This window comes from Lates calcarifer, linkage group LG17 (assembly GCF_001640805.2).
Source record: "Lates calcarifer isolate ASB-BC8 linkage group LG17, TLL_Latcal_v3, whole genome shotgun sequence".
Classification (NCBI taxonomy): domain Eukaryota; kingdom Metazoa; phylum Chordata; class Actinopteri; family Centropomidae; genus Lates; species Lates calcarifer.
In genome coordinates, this window is record NC_066849.1 from 23,094,201 (window position 1) to 23,113,237 (window position 19,037).

The following is a 19,037-nucleotide window of genomic DNA, read 5'->3' on the forward strand; positions in this document are numbered from 1 at the left end:
TTTACAGTTATAGTTAATGGTGCCGCCTCTGGACTGGGATGGATTTAAAATATAAACTGTATGTTAGATAGTCGCAGAATAATTTCTGTAGCATTATATTTTCAGGTTGGTCGTATATGCATCCGTTCCATTCTCGTGAACATGATATCTCAGTAATGCCTTGAAGAAATTTCTTCAAATTTGGTACAAACATGATGGATGGAGTAATAAGATTTTGGTGCCCAAGGGTCAAAGGTCGAGGTAAGTGTGACCTCGCAAAACATGTTTTTGGGCATAACTCCCACAGTAAACTTACAGTAAACAATGTAAGAGAATTATTTCAGAGCTCAGGCATGTTGTTGGATGATGGTGGAATAGTTGAAAGAAAGTAAAAGCACTTAATCACCATTACAGTAGCAACGTAATATTCATCACCTGGAAGAGTTAAACTCTTTTATCAACAGAAAAACACGTTCAGACAATCAGGAGGAGCATCTGGTGTCCAGTGAACATGTTGCATGTGTACCTGCTGAAGAGACAAAAGGTGAAACAAGGATCAGATCTACCCTACTTTTCCTACAGGTGTTATACTTGAGTTACACAGCACTGACATTGTTAACTACATACTTAAGACTGTACACAATGCGACAAAGTGTACATGTGTCCTGTGTGTTGTCAGGAGGCTCAACATGAGAGGGGTGTTGAAGTGTTAAGTGGTGAGGAGGCTTTGTATCATAAGTGAATGGAAGAAATGCTTCACAGAAGATTGGATATATAGAAAATGAATGGAGGGATGTTTTATTCCAGTTTGTTGTCTAACACAATAGCAACAAAAGAAAGGTGAGCAATAAATTAAGAACTGCATTTTCATTTCATTTCAGATGTCTCATCATTGAGCTTGGAAGTGCTAAGGAAGGTATTTCACAAAGTCAGGTAAACTTAAAGCATTATTTAATCACACCTTATCACCTGTTTATAATAATGCTGTCCCAGGCTTGAAGCAGAAATGCAGTTATAGTGGGAATGGATGTGTTTATAGTTTGCCAAAGTGGGAATTTAAAAGCAGTTATATCAGCAAAATGAAATTACTTTACATTTTATTTGCATTTTTGGCAGAGCCAGAGGGCAGGATCTGATTTCCTCATCGTGATTCTACAAAAGACAAACATGATACTTGTGAGGGTGTCATGTTTGTGGGAAGGAGAGCATATCAGGACTCATCAAATGTGATTAAACCAGTAAACAGAGCAGCTCTTATAGAGTGAGCTTTAAATCAGAGTCACATTACATTCATTTCTGTGTCCACATGTTGTAATCAACCAATAACTTTATTAGTTAAGTTATAAGTTATTTCAAAACACCCTGAATGATTTGTATTATTTAAATTAGAATTTTAAAAAGCTGTTATTACATGATTGTATTATACATGATGAATACATTAGAGATGTCAGTCCTGTTTTTTAATGCTTGTTTTTTAATGCTCTTATAATGCTCAGTCCTGTTTTTTAATGCCTGTTTTTTAATGCTCTTATACTACACACCACTTATTATCTGACGTGCATTACATTGGCTGTTCAAACAGAGTTACTGTCACTAAATATACTTTATTTGTCATGCTATAAGAGTACAGTAGGACTAGGATTTCGTTCACGTGAGTTATCAAAACAATATTTTAACAGGATAAAGGAGAGGGGCAGAGAGCATGAGGATCATAGCAGACTTCCTGTGAACTTTACGATAATTAAATATTGTTAGTAATGATATTTTTAAAAAATCTGGTTACTCACAAAGAACAACATTTAATTAAATTCAGTTTTTGCAGCAGGCAGGATGTTTACACAGTAATTATCTGTGGGAGGAAATATTAAATGAGAATAATGCTGATAATGTTGTGATGGTAACTGCTTCCTAACTCCCACAGCATATAGAGCTGAAACCAAGCTCATCAGTGTCAGTTACAGGGACAAGTGTCAGGTAACGTACTGTATGAATACACCCACTCAGAGGCTGGTCCTGCCTCACTGATCCTACACAGGAGAACACTTAGCTTTAACAAGGTGATGCTGCTCTCTGATGGTGACCCACTGTCACTCTCCTCTCATATTTATATTTAATTATTATTTGTTGAAGATGATTGAGCTCAACTGTTGTAATGTTGTGTTTTATCAAATTTCTCCCATTTTTTCTGTGTGTCAACTAATGAATTGAATAACAACTGCTTTCATCATTAAATGTCTAGTTAGTTATATTGTTATTGACTTTAATACTCAATGACTTGTTCAGCATATTAAGGACCCCCAAAAAGTGAAAAAGGCCCTAAGTTAACAAATCGAAAAAGAGATGTCAATCTCAATTGAGAGAACCTATTTAAATAAAGGATTATATAAAATAAGAAAAATACAAATACAGGACTAATTTAGTCTGAGTTATTAAACTTTTCTAATGCTGACTACCTACACTTTGTTTTTCATTTGCGCATGCGCGGGAACTCCCCGCACGGGTTTGTACTGTTGTCATGACAACCAGGCGTTTAACGTTACCACAGGGTCGAAACTCAAATCTGAGTTTCACAGTCTAAAGTTCTCTCCTCTATAATTAAATACTTTCCCTGTAAAGTTAACTCTAAACTAACTGCTGTTGTACACAAATGGATTCAGGTGAGTTATTTGCAGATAACGGTTAAAATGCTTTCGACGACCTGCAAAGGTGTAGCCGCTGCCCCGCCGCCGGGGAAAGGAGAAGGAGGAGGAGGCGTGGAGCCAGGACCAGGGAGACAGAGCACCGGCCACAGAGGAGCTCGAAGCGGTGAAGAGAGACGACAGGGGCGCGGTGTTCAGGAGTGGCCCGACGGATCCAGATACGAGGGAGAATTTGTGAACGGATTCAAACACGGCAAAGGAAGGTACACCTGGAGAAACGGAGAGGTAACGTGAAAACTTGCCTTCCACTACAGATTATTGGATTAGATTTACTGATGCATCATCAATCACTTTAATACTGTAGCTGGTAAAGGTGGGGGTAATTTTAATGACTTTTTCTGCAGCTGGGTAGTTTGTGAATTTGTGATGTGTATGGCTGAATATGCACAGTAACTGGTGACTTAAACTGAAACTAAAAAATAAATCTGAAGTAGAAGAGCAGAAGTGTAAAATAGCATAAAGTGGAAGAAGAAGTGCATCAAAATTGCAATTTTCACGTTTTTTCAGGTTATCTTAACAAGCTATTTGAGTTCATTTATCACTGTTTCCCGGAGTTACTGCAAATAAAGCAACTCACTATTTGATTTTCCTGTCTGCTCCATTGTGTAGTACTATGAGGGCTCTTTCTACAAAGACTACAGGCATGGCGATGGACTGTACTGCTGGCCCACAGGCCACAAGTTCATTGGCAAGTTCTACCTCAACAGAAAGGAGGGATATGGACAGCAACAGTTCCCTGATGGAGCCATCTTTCAGGTTAACTGGATTGATGATGACAAATATTTGGATGTTTGTTTGTTTTGTTTTGTTTTTTCATTTATAAATACCATTAAAAAGCAATAATCCCTCCTCTCAGGGTTTGTACCGTGCTAACCAGAGGTTTGGTCCAGGTGTGGTTAGTTATCCAGATGGGCATCAGGATGTGGGTGTGTGGCTCGGGGAGCGCCTGCTGAGGCTCTGCATTACTGTAGATGAGGGCTTTAGCCTGCAGAACTTTCCTGAATATGCTTCTTTCATGGAGCCAGCTACAGATCCCCAGGTACATGCTGACCTCTGTGTCAACCGTAGGTTAACTGGCTAAAACGTCTGCATCTGCACTGTTTTATCAGATTTAAAACAATCTTGAGGTCTTACATTTTGTCATTAAGCCCGTGGGATAACAAGCAAAATAATGGCTTATTCATTACTGACCTCTCTGCTTCTCCCTTCTCCCTAACAGCCTCCAATTCTTTTTAGCAGTCTACAGACAGAAGCCAGGACACACTCTGAGGTAACGTACTGCTAAAATTAACAATGACATGAGCTTTGTGACTTCCTTCGAAGTAAATCAATTAATTCCCCGTTCTCTTCAGGTGCATATAGACAGAGATCTGTTGTCAGATGAGAATTTTATCCATCCCCCCGGCATGGAGAGTTACTCAACAGATGGCGACCACTTGCCGCTGCCCCCCGGCCGAAGAAGAGAGTTGGATCAACGCTTTTATGGCGAGCTGTGGGAGCCAGACGTCTGTCCACACCAAGGCTATGAGCGAGACCCACTCTCCACCCTGCCCTTACAGGCCCGCATGGAGGCTCATATACATAAACACAGGTCAGGTCAGATTACAGTACATCAAAAAAAGTATTGTTTGAGTATTGGTACCAAAACATATTGTATTGAGAAAAAGAAAAAGGCCTGAACATCATGTACAGTATTAAAAGTGACTAATCTCCAGTTATTTGTGTGTCTGTCTCTCAGACTACAGGCTGAAAACGTGGGCTGGGATGTGGCTGCTGTTCTGTCTCTGAACAGGGAAAGCTTTGGTCCTAAAGGACCTTTGGAAGTCAGTTCAGAGCGGCTGATCCAGCACGCCTCCCATGGGGAACTGCAGGCTGTTTCTCAGATCCTTCAGTCTGGTTTGGTCCACCCTGACGTAGCAGATTCAAAGGGACACACTGCTCTGATTGCTGCCACAGTAACACCATTTTTTTTCTTTTGCCTTTTATTCGCTAATTCTGCTTTTCGCCTTTTTGCTTTTTGATTGTTTAACCTTGATGAAATCATTTTGAAACCTACACTGTAATCGAACAACAAAATAAATAATTACATTAATGCAGTTTTTAGCCTCCTTCTTTGTTTTTTACTTTCTTTATTTGTCTCTCTGACTGCTTTCTGTTTGTTGTCTTTCTTGTACCCGTCAGGTGAACTGCCATAATGATGTGATCCAGCTGTTGTTGGATATGGGTGCTGATATGGATAAGCTGAACTGTGAAGGCATGTCTGCCCTGGCTGTGTGTCATGTCCTCTACTACCCGTTTCAGTCTTTGCACACCACTTTTGCTGAACCACCTGCCAAAACTCAAGAACATGTAAGAACAAGGTTATACAAAACAGAATTAAAGTCAACATAAACAATAGAATTAGAGCCACCATGAGATTATTTAGTTGGATGGATTGCCATTTTGTACAGAAATCATTGGTGACCAGACTATAAATCCTATAGATCTGGTGATCCTCTGACTTTTCCTCAACATCTTAACTTTCCCAACAAATAACTCAGCCTCTACTACTCAGATTGGGGCCAAATTTTACTCTGACATTTGTGGTTCTCAGATAATTTATTTATTTATATCAGGTCAAAATTTGAACATGCGCAATACTTTGGTTTGACCAAACATCTGCAAAACTAGTGACACTGTCATCAGCCTCAACTGTGCTGTGTGTTTAGTGCTAATGATTAATTGTTAGCATGCTAAGATGAACTAAGATGGTGAACATGTTAAACATTATACCTATGAAAGATTAGCATGTTAGCAGTGTCATTGTCAGCACATTAGCATGATGTTAACATTTAGCCTGAAGTATCACTGCCTAAGTGTGTTTCTGAATGTTTTCTGACATCCCATAGATCTGTAGTTCATATGTATGAAACTGCACAAACAATTTAAATGAAACAACTTGCACTGCAATGTGTCATCAGGTTTTGAGGTCTCCATCTGCATGTGGAAGCAGTCCTCAGATCAGTCAAGTGGTCTTCACTACAGACACACCTGGAGATCATGACAGACCTCAGACCACTAACACAACCCCGAGCAACCAGACCAACCAGAGCCACCTCTCTGACCAGTAAGTATGTAGCTAATATCTCTGCTCTTACGTGTCATTCAGCAGAAATTGTATATAGTATACATATCCTGTTATGTACAGCTAATGTCTCTATTTTTTTAAATAATTAATACAATTTGTCACTTAAGTATGTCTTTAAATACATTTTTATTGTGTGTGTGTTTTTTTTTTTTCAGGACAGTAGAAGAACTAACAGAGCACATCTCACATCACAGCAGTAAAGTGTCCAGTGACAGTGAGTTCGTCACTGAGCGCCAACTCGGCCTAAATGAACCTGAGACCCCTGCAGACACTGAACACCTGCTGGTTGGAGAGAGAGAAGAGGACAGCAGAGAGACAGAGAGAGAAGGAGCAGAGAGCAGCCATAGGGAGGATGAGACAGAGAGCAAAGGAGAAAGAAAGACTGTGGAAGAATATGATGAAACGTGGGAAAGTGAGAGTGAAATAAAAAGCCAAGAAAGAGTCGTTGAGTCAAGAATGGAGGGTGTGGAGTTGACAGAGGAGGTGGAGGAAGGTGTAGAAGAGAGAGAGAGGCATATTCATGAGGAGGATAAAGAGAAGAGAAGAATCGTGGAGCACTCCATCCAGGTGATGGATGGTCACATTGCACTGGGCAGCGTGAAGTGGAAGGAACGTCGAGTTCAGGTATAAAGCACAGAGATCCCATCTCATAACTGGTTTGATAAGTTGGTACCTGTTTGAACTCATTGTTGTCTGATTATCCTGTCTGTCTGCAGCAGGGCACAAACAAAGATCTGACCCAAAAGCAGGGCTTTGACTCTGCCTGCTCTGTCAGCAGCTATAACATCCAGGTCACAGAGGAGGCGATGCAGCACTCAGCAGAAGCTCTGAGTCGCACAGGGATTCCCCCGCGCTCAGACACACAGGAGACTGTACGCAAAATGGCTGCCATGAAAATTGAGTCAGTTCTGTTCCTCTCTCCTCTCCTCTCCAGTTTTGCTGTTTGCTCTGTTTGCTTTGTTTGCATACATGCGTCTCTGTGTGTACATTTTATGTGTTGTATGCCTGTCTGAGCAGACACCGTGTTCGTTTGAGCACCATGAAGCTGTTATTGGAACGGGGAGCTGACCCCAACGTATCCAAGGTCCCCATGTCTGTCCTCTTTTTAGCGATCATGGCAGCTGACACTGAGGCCGTCAGGAGACTGCTGCTGTGTGGAGCTTGTACTGACATTCCCCTTCCACCTGAGGTAGGAACTCATATTTTACTTTCTTGAAGGAGAAGTTCATTGAGGGGAGTTACAAGCGTGTAGAGCCACAGAGAAACGAAATGAGTGATAGTGAGAGCATCTATTTCCATTTCCCCTCAATCTCTCATCCTTTTTGTAGAGGAAAGGCCTTTATCCCCTGCATGTAGCTGCAGCACTGCCAGGTTCAGCAGGTCCCAGAATCACAGAGCTGCTGCTGCACGCCATCACCGACCCAGATGCACAGGCATGCGACGAGGACGAGATCTACGAACTGGACAGGGTGTGTGCGCTGTTGCAGATTAAGCTTCATTTGAGTCCTCAGTGGTAATTATTGGCAATAGTTGAACTGTTAAAAAAAAATTGTCTTGGTATTTTACAGGTTTTCATGAAGTCTCAGGAAACACAGAGCGCTGATGAGGGGCCACATCTCAAAGAAGGAGGAAGAACAGCTCTGCATGTGGCCTGCCAGAGAAACAGTGACTACCGGGTCAGTGCATATTGTGCATGTACACACTCAGAATTTATACACACCATCATTAATATGAAACATGATGCTAAAAGACTGTGTCTGTAGCATGTTGCACAGTTTGAATTTAGAATAACAACAGATACATGTTACACCTAAAAATACGATCAGAGCTCTAAGTGTGTGTTTTTATTGCAGAATGCCAGTAAGGTGGTCGCCCTTTTGCTCTCCCACAGAGCCAGCACAGACCTCCTCTGGAGTGGACACTCACCTCTCTCCCTGGCTATAGCAAGTGGCAATGACCTGGTAGACCCCACACACACACACACACACACACAGATTCACACATTCACATACAGGTCTCATGTGCACAAACCTTACTTTTGCCTGGACCTGTTCCTTTTCCCTGCTTAGGCAGTGGAGGAGCTGCTGAAAGGAGGGGCAGATCCCAACATCCCCCTGGGCCGTGGGGTGGGCAGCGCCCTCTGTGCTCTCGCCAACATCAACTACAGCTACTGCATAGGTGTCAACAAAGCTAAGCTGGTACCCACACAGAGACTCACACACATATAAACCAACCGCCATACATGGGTGTTAAACATCCTACAGGGCATAGTGTTGAGAGAAATATTATTGTTATTATTATTATTATTACAACTTTTATCATAGGAAAAAACAGACATAAATACAATTTATTTAGCAGCAAATACTGAACACAGAAATATGCTTTTAACTTTTTCTACTTGGATTTTAAGCATAAATCAGCAGCTATTTTGAGTCATTCAGTCATGTGTATTTGTCTCTTTGATGCAGCTGGACATGTTAGCTAAGGCTGGTGCCGACATCTTGATGCCAGTTACGGTGGGTGATGTTGTTGGAACTGCAGTCGATTACGCGCACTACTCCTTTAACCAGGTAACGCAGCTTTTTAAGAACACTGTATGCATTTAGTTGAATTCAATACACTTTATTTATTCATAGTAGGGGAATTAAAAACTTTGCACAGCAGAGTGCAGATACACACATACACTGAGTTACCACTATATTACATTATGTACACATGTACAATCTACATTACAATACAAAGGGATAAAAATGGAGTATAGTCTTATGGTGTTTTTTTTTTTTTGTTGCTTTTATTACTTATTTCTTTCATACATAATTTCACCTGAATAGCTGACTGTATGCTATATGTTACTGTCCAGGACTCGCGTATTGCCAACACTCCCTTCCACGCTCTGAACATGCGAGAGAGGGAAATATTCAAAGCACGGCGCCAGCTGCTGAGCAGGATGAGAGATCTGCTGAGGCGGACTGCTGGCCAGAGAGAGGCAGAGAATTTAGAGAGAGAACAACAGCTTACATTAAACAGTCAGTGCAAAGTATTGGTGCTCTTAAAGGCAACAAAATATGACTATTATTTTGAGTATGACTGTAAATCATAGTGTATGTATCCATGTGTTCATGTGTACTTTATTAATCTAATAGGTACCTCAAACGAGTCCCACAGAACAGAAAAACACAGGTATACATACACAGCCTTTTCCATTTCTATTCCTTGTCATATTCAAATTAAATTTTAGTCCAAGTGTTGACAGGGAAAATAAAGAAACACAGATCTGCCTGTTTCAAACTCTTTGTGTGTGAATTCTCCTCTTAGGAAACCACTGTTTAACTTCTGCTATCACTGCGGCCGCTCTGTGTCTGTGAAGCTGACTCCTTGTAGCCGCTGCCACAAGGTCTCCTACTGCTCCAGGGCCTGTAAACTGAAAGCATGGGACGAAAGACACAAGGAAGAGTGTGTCCGGGTGTCAGGTGGGAATCAGGACCTTTCCTAAACCCAACCCCCAAATCCCTACCCCAGGAGCACCGAAGCTCAGACCAGAAATATCACAAAATAAAATAACACTGTGTAACTTTCTCATAGTGTTTTGAATCTGTGTTATCACCAGGATAAATGTATGGTTTGCACAAAAATTAATCATGTACAATATCTGGGAAATCTGGTTTTAGATTTTTGGATGAATCGAGTATGTAAATTCTTTGTCTATCTGTCTCTCTCAATCCAGCATCTGCTGATGGCATCCAGAAGAGTGTTGTGTTTAAATCCCAAAGAGGCCCCAGGCCCTTGACTGTCATGTTGAAATCCAAAACCGTCCCCAGGCCCTTGAGTGTCAAGTTGAAATCCCAAAGGGTCCCCAAGCCCCTGAGAATGGCAGAGAAGGTCTTGGAGAGCCAAGTCAACCTGAAGGAAAACTACAGCTGCAACTGATGGATACTAAAATTTAACTTTATCTAACTAATATTGCACCTTTGTTACATCATTTCTTTTTCTGATTCTGAGTCCTAACTTTATATGTCTGGCTGAATGGTGAAGTCAGTATTTTGTGCCATAATCATTTCTCGTTGACATTTTATATGTGTGGGTTTGCACTCTGTATTTGTGTTGTAATAATGTCTGCCTCTATGGTTGCATATAATTTACATATTTTCAAAATTAACCAAGTCAGATTACCAGTACCAGATTTTGGCTTTTACATCTTTATTTTTAACGCTATAACTGTTGTTGATCTTTTTTTCATATTATTCTCTGGTTGATTTTTTTAAGTTAGGTTAAGTATAAAGAAACATATTAACATAAATTAAAATTTTCCAGAGCTTTCAGTTATATCTTGTGGTCTTCATCAGCAAACTAATTCTTGCCCTTGGGAACAGTACTTTGACTTATCTCATCTACCTCTTTTCCCAATGCTTTTAATCACACCCCAAGTTTTTTGTCAGTAACTGGAGCTGTCTTAGTTTTCACTGTCGGTTTCTTATTTAAATCACATGATGAGAAGTAAACCTAACTCCCAGAGAGTCGCTGATGAAGACCTTGAAATATGGTTGAAAGCTTCAGAAAAAAGCTGAGGTTAAAGGTGTTTCTTTAATCATTAATGTGATTATTTTTGAGTGGGAAGTGGTACTAGGCTAGTTATTGTTAATGTGATGAAATATGCCGCAAATTGCTAAGTGCTTTGTAGCTTATTTGCCCTGATAGCATAAGGGCTAGTCAGCAAGTCTGTCCAACACTTTAGTGCAGAGACAGATGTACTTAAATAACCACTGACCAGATTACACTGACATTTGTTGTGTTTCTGGTACCAAGAGGGTTTTTTTTTACCCACATAGACTGAATCATTTCCATTTCCTCATGTGCCAAAGACTGTTAGCTCTGCATGCAGGATTTCTCTAAGAGGCAGAATGGTGTGATATTTTCTGAGCACAGAGAACACTGATAATTTCACAGTAATACGTGAACTGTAACAGCCTTTCCTACAGCACCACCCTCAAGACAAATATTACATTCATAAAAAGGTTCCAAGAAAAAACTATGTCTGTGGGATTGCAGTTAGCTTTAATCTTCTTGTCACATGTTCTACGGGTTGTAGCATGTACCTACTAAATTAGGTGCCAAGCATTGAGCTCATACATGTATGACATTATCAGATTGTTTATACTGAGACAAGAATGTACAAGCAGAATTTTACTGTTACAGCTAGTCAGTGTTTAACTACATAATATGCTCCTGCCCCTTCCAGAGGGACACAATATAAATCTGAGGGTTTCTGAGGTGATTAATGGGGTCGGAAAGAAGAAAAAACAATTCTGCTTTTCCTCTAATCTCTGATACCTTTGAGAGGAAACCGTCAAAGCCTAAAGTTAACTTTAACAAGAGCTATCATGAACAAGATACGTTTTTAAATGTAAAATTTTAATCTGAAAAATAACAAATAAATGTAGTGAAATAAAAAGTACAATATTTCTCTCAGAAATGTAGTGATGTATAAAGCAGCTTAACATGGCAGTAATCACGTAGCCTAAAATACCTAATATTTATATGTAAATACAGTACTTGAGTAAATGTACTTAGTTACATTTCATCACAGTTTATTTTACATCACTCATCTATTTTGTACTATATTACAGTTATATACGGATGCCGGAGGAGAGGACTAGGACTAGTCTCCCTGTCAGCAAAGCTATGGCTGGCAGACAGCGACCCTCTCTCTCTTGTGTGAGTAGGAGGTGAAATTTATCAACACACTTAGGACAGGAGGCATGAATGGCAATTTGGAGGAGCAGGCAGATGAACTTCTAGCCCTCCAGAGTGTCATTGATCTAGAGGAGTTCATGAGTCGAATCCTTCCAGTAGAAATCCAGACTGCAAACTTCCTCAGTGGAGATTCCTGCAGACTTCAGTGCATCTCTGACAGAGGGTAAATAAGCCAATTCTTGAAAAATGAGCACATTGTTATTAATGCTAACTGAAGGGTGTGGAGTATAACAACATAATGAGGAGCTGTAACATCGCCAGGTGTTAGTAAGATGTTTTAACGCTGTACAAAATGTGCCTGTCTGTTTGCTTTTCATGGAAAACTACTGCTTCCTATCCATGTAGTTTGAAGTAATCTCACCTTAACATAATAGAATCTAAAAAATAGTTTAATCACTAAAAGAAATGTTTACCATCATGGTCATATTGCCTTGTGTTTCTTTCTAAGGTGAAACAGTGAGGCAGTATGAGATATCATTCCTTCCACCTCTGCTCCTGACCTTTGAACTCCCTGAGGACTACCCATCCTCCTCCCCTCCCTCCTTCACCCTCACCTGCAGCTGGCTGACACACTCTCAGGTAAGCAGCACAAGCAATGTGGGTCAGTTAAAACATTATTTACAACCCTACAGTGTGTGTGAGTGATTGCAGAGTATCCATAAAGATTACCTCAGTCTTTATTTGTTCTTCTTTCTTCACAACCCTTCATTTATTTTATTTTATTTATTTTTTGGGTGGTGGGATATATCAAATATGCCCGATGACATACTAATTCTTTGTTGAAGGAAAGCTGTTAATCATGATTACTGTAAATGTGTCATGGTAAATAAACCGACTGATGTTGTGGCCTATCGAGAGGGCAACACTAGAGGTTGCTGCTGTATGTTGTACCTTGCATCATACTCAGAGGAGTGGGAAGGGCAACTGTGGACCAGACGAAGCAGACTAACAAGGATCAGCCAGGATTTTTATAACGAGCTCTTTTAACTTTACACTGTCCGAGACTAATCATTGTTTAAATAGACAAGTTGAAGCCGCTGCTTCTCTACACGTCGACTACAGAAGACGAGCAGGAAACAAACTAATTCAAAGGAAACACATTCAATAACAGCGTCTCGAACAGTGTGAGGAAGGAAGCGAAGTTCATTGCGGTATTCTGGACCGCAGGTATGAATGCCGACATGGAGGAGCAGGAAGACGAACTACTCGCTCTCCAGAGTATATTTGATTCGGAAGAGTTCGTCCGGAAGGAGTCGAACCCTGCCGGAGAAATCCGAGTGTCAGTGGAGCTTCCTGCGGACTTCAGCGTGTCTCTGACAGAGGGTAAACAAACAAAACACAGCCAAAAATGAGCTTGTTGTTATTAATATTAATTGAAGGGCGTGGAATATAACAGCTTAATGAACATAATGAACAAAACATGGCTATCAGTTTGCTTTGCATAGAAAACTACAGCTCCCTGCACACAGTTTCATGGCATATGAAAAGTATCACTAAAAGTTTGTTTCTTGTATTGTTGTGTATGTATTCTAGTGTTGACCTTATATGTATTTTAAAGGCACATCTAGGGACAAGCATTGAAAATTAGCTTAGGCTATAAATGCTTATGTCTACATACAAATAAACATTGAGTAAATATAAAAAGCATAATGTGTAAAACAGCATAAATACACATACATTATTGAAAAGAAAAAGATTCTCAGTCTACAACTGGCAATATTAATGAATATTGTTTATCTGTGATATGTTGTACTTTGTCTCGTTGTGTTTCTTTCTAAGGTGAAACAGTGAGGCAATATGAGATATCATTCCTTCCACCTCTGCTCCTGGCCTTTGAACTCCCTGAGGACTACCCATCCTCCTCCCCTCCCTCCTTCACCCTCACCTGCAGCTGGCTGACACACTCTCAGGTAAGCAGCACAAGCAATGTGGGTCAGTTAAAACATACCATACCCTTCAGTGTGTGTGTGTGTGAGTGATTGCAGAGTGTCTGTAAAGATTACCTCATTCACTATTTGCCCTCTCCTCCCCACAGCTTTCTGCACTTGGTGCTCAGCTCACTGAGCTCTACCAGGCCACCGGAGGCGCTGTGGTGCTCTTCTCCTGGGTGCAGTTTCTTAAAGAAGATGCCCTCAAGTTCCTGGACATCCATGCTCTGCTGGAGCTCCCCTCTGATGAGCACAGCAATCAGCACTCTAACCAGGACTCACAAAATGCTGCACACCAAAATGATTTACCCTCCCACCACAGCAAAGTCAATCAGGATGGTCTAAACTCAGGTCCTTCTAGTGATTCTAACCAAACTGCACAAGCCTCAGATGCAAGAGAGGGTGAACAGACCCTCCAAACCTCAGAGTTTAAGGCTGACAGCCAGGATGATCCGTCCTCAGCGGCAGGAATATCCAAGCATCTTCCATTTCCTGAGTCTGATCAAACAGGCAATGCGTCAGCATCATTATTTCCTCCCTCTGACTCCTCGGGTGAATTAGATCAAAGTGGACAAGGAGCTGGTCCTCTGCCAGTCCACCCCAGAGAAAAAGAGCAAACCCTCTCTGGTCTCTCCCTAACTCCATCACAAATTCTCCTGTCCCAGCTCTTGATCTACAATGCAGCCCAGAAACAGAACGTGTTTTCCACCACGGTGTTTGACTGTGGTGTGTGTTTTACGGGCTGGCTCGGCTCAGAGTGTGTGCAGCTGTCTGAGTGTGGCCACATCTTCTGCCAGGCCTGTGTTGCTGAGTTCTGTAAGCTCCAGATAACAGAGGGGGACGTCCGGGATGTCACCTGTCCTCAGGCAGACTGCATGGCCAGTCCTACACCTGCACAGGTACAGTCCTCACCTGTCTCTCTGTCCTCTTTAACTATAGCTGTTCAAATACATGTCAGTGAGGTAAAAGTATACAGTAGCATAACATGGACATGATTGTACATGATGTAGAGAATTACCACCTCTGGAGATGTGGCCATGAGTGGGACATTTTACAGTATAAAAATAAACTGATTAGGTGGACACTTATATGGATACTTTTTCTAGATATCCATACAGGCTTTTCTGACAGTTTCTCATTACTTATGTGCAGAAATATTGTATATATCAGTGCCAACAATAAGTTAATATTGGCCAAAAACAACCTGGTATTTATTAGATTGGATTACGTGACTTCTCTGACACTCTTCGCCTCTTTGCTTCTCTGTTTTTTTCTGTTCTGAAGGTGAGGAGTCTGGTAGGGGAGGAGCTGTTCAGCCGCTATGATCGTCTCCTGCTACAGTCTTCTCTGGACCTCATGCCTGGTGTGTTTCCCCGTAAAATTGAGGATGCATTCAAAGTCCTTATGCACCGAAATGACTAGAGATAAGAGCATACAGTAGTCATTTCTCTTGAGAGGTCAAAGAACCAAACAAAAAGAACATCTGTAGCTTTGTCTTATAATGAAAAACACATTTAGTATTTACACTGGGTTCATGTCTCATGCAGATGTGATGTACTGTCCGCGGCATACCTGTGGTTCTCCCGTCATTCTGGAGGGGTCCAGCACTGCAGCACTGTGCTCTGTGTGTGGCTTTGCTTTCTGTGTCACCTGCAGAAAGACCTACCACGGAGCAGACAACTGTCAGGCAAAGAAGAACATGAAGGAACAGACAGAAATTGATCTACACCAAGACTATGCAGACCTGCCACAGTCACTAGGTACAGATGGATACATGTGTGTGTGTGGTTGTGTTCTCATTTTCGTTTTTGTTTTCTTGTTATCATTCATAATTTTATTTCTGGAATTTAAGTATTTTTTGTGTAGCAGCTCTGTCTTAGGTGAAGCAGATGACATATTCATATTTTAATAATACAGGCTAATAGAAGAAAACAGACATTTTGGGGTTTAACCTTTTATTACAGTTCCATTACTGAATCGAATATTCAGTTTGTATGGATGCAGATGTGTCTCAGTGTGTATCTGAACTAGTGCTCTGTGTTGCTGTGTGTGTTTCAGAGGGGAGAAAGGCTCTGTGGGACGACTATACCAGTGGTAGTAAGAAGAGGCGGCACCTCCTGCAGAGCAGATATGGCCGCATGAACATACAGGGCACTGTGGTGGACAGTCTGAGTGAGGACTGGATAAATGTCAACAGCAAACATTGTCCTCACTGCTTCTGCAGGATACAGGTATTTATTTATTCACCTTTTAGCCTTTATGTGCACACACAAACGAAGAAAAAATGTGTTTACAATCATATTTTTATGTTAAAGTAGCAGAGAGAGTTGGGTTGCTGTACATCTTTTGTTTCCTGTTTTACAACAGTGTGTCTTTTCTAATACATGTTTTGTTGTGTTTTATGTTGCAGAAGGACGGAGGGTGTAACGTAATGACATGCTCTCAGTGCAGACAGTGTTTCTGCTGGTTCTGCCTCGCCAGACTGCAGAGAAGAGATACCCACAGTCACTTTCTTGACAGTCAGTGCCCTATGCACCAATATTAGCTGACTTAGTCCTTCAGCCGCTTTTACCACAGCAACAGTCTGTAAACCATGGAGGGAAGAGGGTCAATACATTTTGGCATATGTCATTAGCAAACAGTTGACAATGCACATAAATGCTGATTTAATGATCATAACATTTTTTATCAACACAGTTTAAGTCTATGCTTTGTAAACATTAGATGCACTGTGGTGAACAATGTCTTTTAGGCACAGTTTATACAAAAAAAAAACAAAAAAACAAAACACACAATTGTCATGTCAGCTTCACTGTCAGAAATGTACATTTTAAAACTAAACATTTTACAATCACTGACCTCCAGTGCAGCCTGCAAGTAATTCACAAAATAATAATAATAATAATAATAATAATAATAATAATAATAATGTGTCATACACTATCATAACCAATAGAGGGCGCTAAATAACAACAATTACAGAACAACTTGCAGTAACTGATACATAAAGAACTAGGGCACCTAGAGTTGAAGGTCTGCGACTGATGATTGTTCTAATTTTATTATTTAAAATCAGTTTGCCAATTATTTCTTCAATTATCTGATCTATTGCTAAAAATAAGTAAATAGTCATCATTCAGTGAGTTTTTAGAGCATATGCTGACGTCTTCAAATGTTTTGTTTTGTCCATGGCGTCCAAAACCTAAAGATATTCCATTTACTGTCATAAGAGACAAAGAAAACAAGCAAATATTCACATTTGAGAGGCTAAAATCTGTAAAATGGTTCTTGTTTTGCTAGAAAAAAGACATAAATTGAGCATTTGAGTGTCCAATCCATTGTTTTCTGTTGATTGACTAATTAATCATTGTAACTCCCAGTCAGATTTAAACCCTTTAAGCTTCCTGTAATGTAGTCTAATTTTCTTCAGAATTGGATACATGCTTTAATTCCCTTCAAAGGGCACCCTGCAGGTAGTTTATGGGGTTTTTTGCTTCTACTCGCTGATTGATTTCCTGTTTTTGAAACGTTGCCCCTCCCCTCCTCCTCTGTTCTGTCACAACACTGGAACAAAGACCACTGTTGCATGTCCCCAGGCTGTGTGAGACATGATCGGAAATCTACAGCTGTCTCTCATATTAAGCCAAGAAATACTGGCCCTCTCTCTTTGTTGTCTCTCTTTGTCTGTGTATATGTGTGTGTGTGCTCTTGTGTCTCTTCCAGGAAAAGTCCAGTTTCCACACAGGGGTCATCACTTCCCCATAAATGTCTAAACAACTGTTTGCCTTACTGACCCGTAGTCCTCTAGCTGGGCCTGGAGGGCCCTGGAACTTGAGGATTGGACATGTGTTTGTGGTTGTCAAGGGGTTTTTTATTATTACATGTGAGACTCAGAAGTACAAATAAAAAGGTACGCTGAAATATTAATATCATGGAGCAAAGCACTGCAGTTAAAGAATGCAACAAACATCTAAAACAAAACAAAAATTGACAAGTTCAAACAGTAAGACTGCACAGTAAATAAATAATGCACATATCCCATTGAATCCCATGAATCCTAACAAGCTCTAAACTTTTGCTGCCAAAATAATTGGCATGCAGCAGGTTTCTTTAGCAGATATCTATGATGGACAGGTTTTGAGGAAGACAGCATCGATCTTGCACTGAACCTTGACTGCACTTTATTATGGCTACCATTCTGCTGGTCTGACACCTTTAAGGAACAGATACATCTTTTTTAATTTGGTTGTTTGCAGTAACTGTGTCCAATGTCCTCTTGTACGTTCTCCTGTAAAGTTCCTTTCAAGGGACAATAAAGATCTCTGGCCTCTGAGCTCTTGAACTCACATTGTATGATCAGGGAGCTTTGGTATAAATTGAACATTTAATGTTGCACTGTGACTTGAAGTATTAACAATCTGTTAACTTCACACCAACCCTAGAGACATCACTTCTGTTGCTTTTAAATCTATACTGAACTACATGGGACAGAGAGCTGTGGCTGTGGTTTGACATTCTCAGACATGATGTAGTTGTGGCCACAGTCGTTTGTCAAAGGCAAAACACCTGCAGTGAAATCATCGATTAGGGTGAGGCCACAGGTGAAACCCACAGAGAGCAGGGCAGCAGCAGTGATTCTGTTCAGATAAAGCTTATAATTGATCTCTTGGGTAAACACACACATACGGTGGAGTTAGAAAGGGTTCAGACGCCTTCACTCTTTGCACACTTTGTTGTGTTGTAGATTTAACTTTAAATGGACGAAATTGCCATTTTTGCTCAACAGTGTACACTCAATAATCCATAATGACAAAGTGAAAGACACCTGAAGACACCTGAAGATGGCAGTGAACAGATGCTCCCATCTAATCTGAGGGAGCTTGACAGAATCTGGAATGGGATCAACTGCTCAAATCCAGGTGTGTGAAGCTTGCAGAGACTTACCAAAGAGGACTAGAAGCTGCAGTTCCCTCCAAAAGGGGCTTCCATAAAATACTGATTTGGGGGTCTGAATACTTTTGAGAGAATTCAGTTTTTGATTTTTATTAAATTTGCTAAAATTTCTAAAAGCATGTTTCCACTTTGTCATTATTGGTTATTGAGGGTAGATTAATGGGTACAAATAATCCATTTAAAGTGAAGAAGTGAAGAGGTCTGAATACTTTCTGTATGTCAATTTTTTCCTGCAGGGTTTGACCCAAGAAAAGACCTGCAGTGAATCACTTGTGCCCAACCAGGTAGGAGTCAGATCAACAGATCTTTCTCAAAGCAGACATTTTGACACTGGTGTTACTGATGACACGATTCCTTGAAACACTGTGATGCCTTCACCTCAGTGGTTGATTTTGTTTTTCCATCATATTCCTTTTCTTTTTGAGAGTTTTTAAAAGTTTTATCTGAGATGATTTGAAACTTGTTCACCTTAAGTTCAGGTAGATTCTATGATCACCAATACAGATAATTAACCAAATATTATATTTAATTATGTGGTACAGTATTGGAGTTATGCCCCTCCCTCACCCCACATACCCTCCATGTAATATCTTGTGTGTA

General features: G+C 40.6%; 2 protein-coding genes across 2 annotated transcripts; both read left to right on the forward strand.

Moving 5' to 3' along the window:
• The first annotated feature begins 2,466 nt into the window (after positions 1 to 2,466).
• ankmy1 (ankyrin repeat and MYND domain containing 1) lies at positions 2,467 to 11,123 on the forward strand. The gene is made up of 20 exons (XM_018671552.2): positions 2,467 to 2,903; positions 3,288 to 3,434; positions 3,535 to 3,717; positions 3,898 to 3,948; positions 4,031 to 4,269; positions 4,417 to 4,633; positions 4,860 to 5,027; positions 5,639 to 5,784; positions 5,961 to 6,429; positions 6,522 to 6,706; positions 6,823 to 6,994; positions 7,134 to 7,274; positions 7,374 to 7,481; positions 7,659 to 7,766; positions 7,875 to 8,003; positions 8,274 to 8,375; positions 8,666 to 8,831; positions 8,949 to 8,985; positions 9,121 to 9,275; positions 9,530 to 11,123. Exons 1-20 carry the CDS (start codon positions 2,664 to 2,666, stop codon positions 9,730 to 9,732), a joined length of 3,366 nt encoding a protein of 1,121 aa, XP_018527068.1. The 5' UTR covers positions 2,467 to 2,663; the 3' UTR covers positions 9,733 to 11,123.
• A 1,210-nt stretch (positions 11,124 to 12,333) lies between these two features.
• On the forward strand, positions 12,334 to 17,817 carry LOC108880118 (E3 ubiquitin-protein ligase RNF14). Its single transcript, XM_018671557.2, has 7 exons — positions 12,334 to 12,879; positions 13,336 to 13,466; positions 13,592 to 14,383; positions 14,769 to 14,847; positions 15,032 to 15,244; positions 15,543 to 15,715; positions 15,895 to 17,817. Exons 1-7 carry the CDS (start codon positions 12,726 to 12,728, stop codon positions 16,027 to 16,029), a joined length of 1,677 nt encoding a protein of 558 aa, XP_018527073.1. The 5' UTR covers positions 12,334 to 12,725; the 3' UTR covers positions 16,030 to 17,817.
• Positions 17,818 to 19,037: the final 1,220 nt, after the last annotated feature.

Excerpts from the sequence above, each read along its gene's own strand:
- ankmy1 (XM_018671552.2), top strand. The coding sequence starts at position 2,664 with ATGCTTTCGACGACCTGCAAAGGTGTAGCCGCTGCCCCGCCGCCGGGG. Across the intron at positions 3,435-3,534 it reads CTGATGGAGCCATCTTTCAG|GGTTTGTACCGTGCTAACCA; the intron begins GTTAACTGGATT and ends CCCTCCTCTCAG. Across the intron at positions 8,004-8,273 it reads GTGTCAACAAAGCTAAGCTG|CTGGACATGTTAGCTAAGGC; the intron begins GTACCCACACAG and ends TCTTTGATGCAG.
- LOC108880118 (XM_018671557.2), top strand. The coding sequence starts at position 12,726 with ATGAATGCCGACATGGAGGAGCAGGAAGACGAACTACTCGCTCTCCAG. Across the intron at positions 14,384-14,768 it reads CCAGTCCTACACCTGCACAG|GTGAGGAGTCTGGTAGGGGA; the intron begins GTACAGTCCTCA and ends TCTGTTCTGAAG. Across the intron at positions 14,848-15,031 it reads TTCTCTGGACCTCATGCCTG|ATGTGATGTACTGTCCGCGG; the intron begins GTGTGTTTCCCC and ends TGTCTCATGCAG.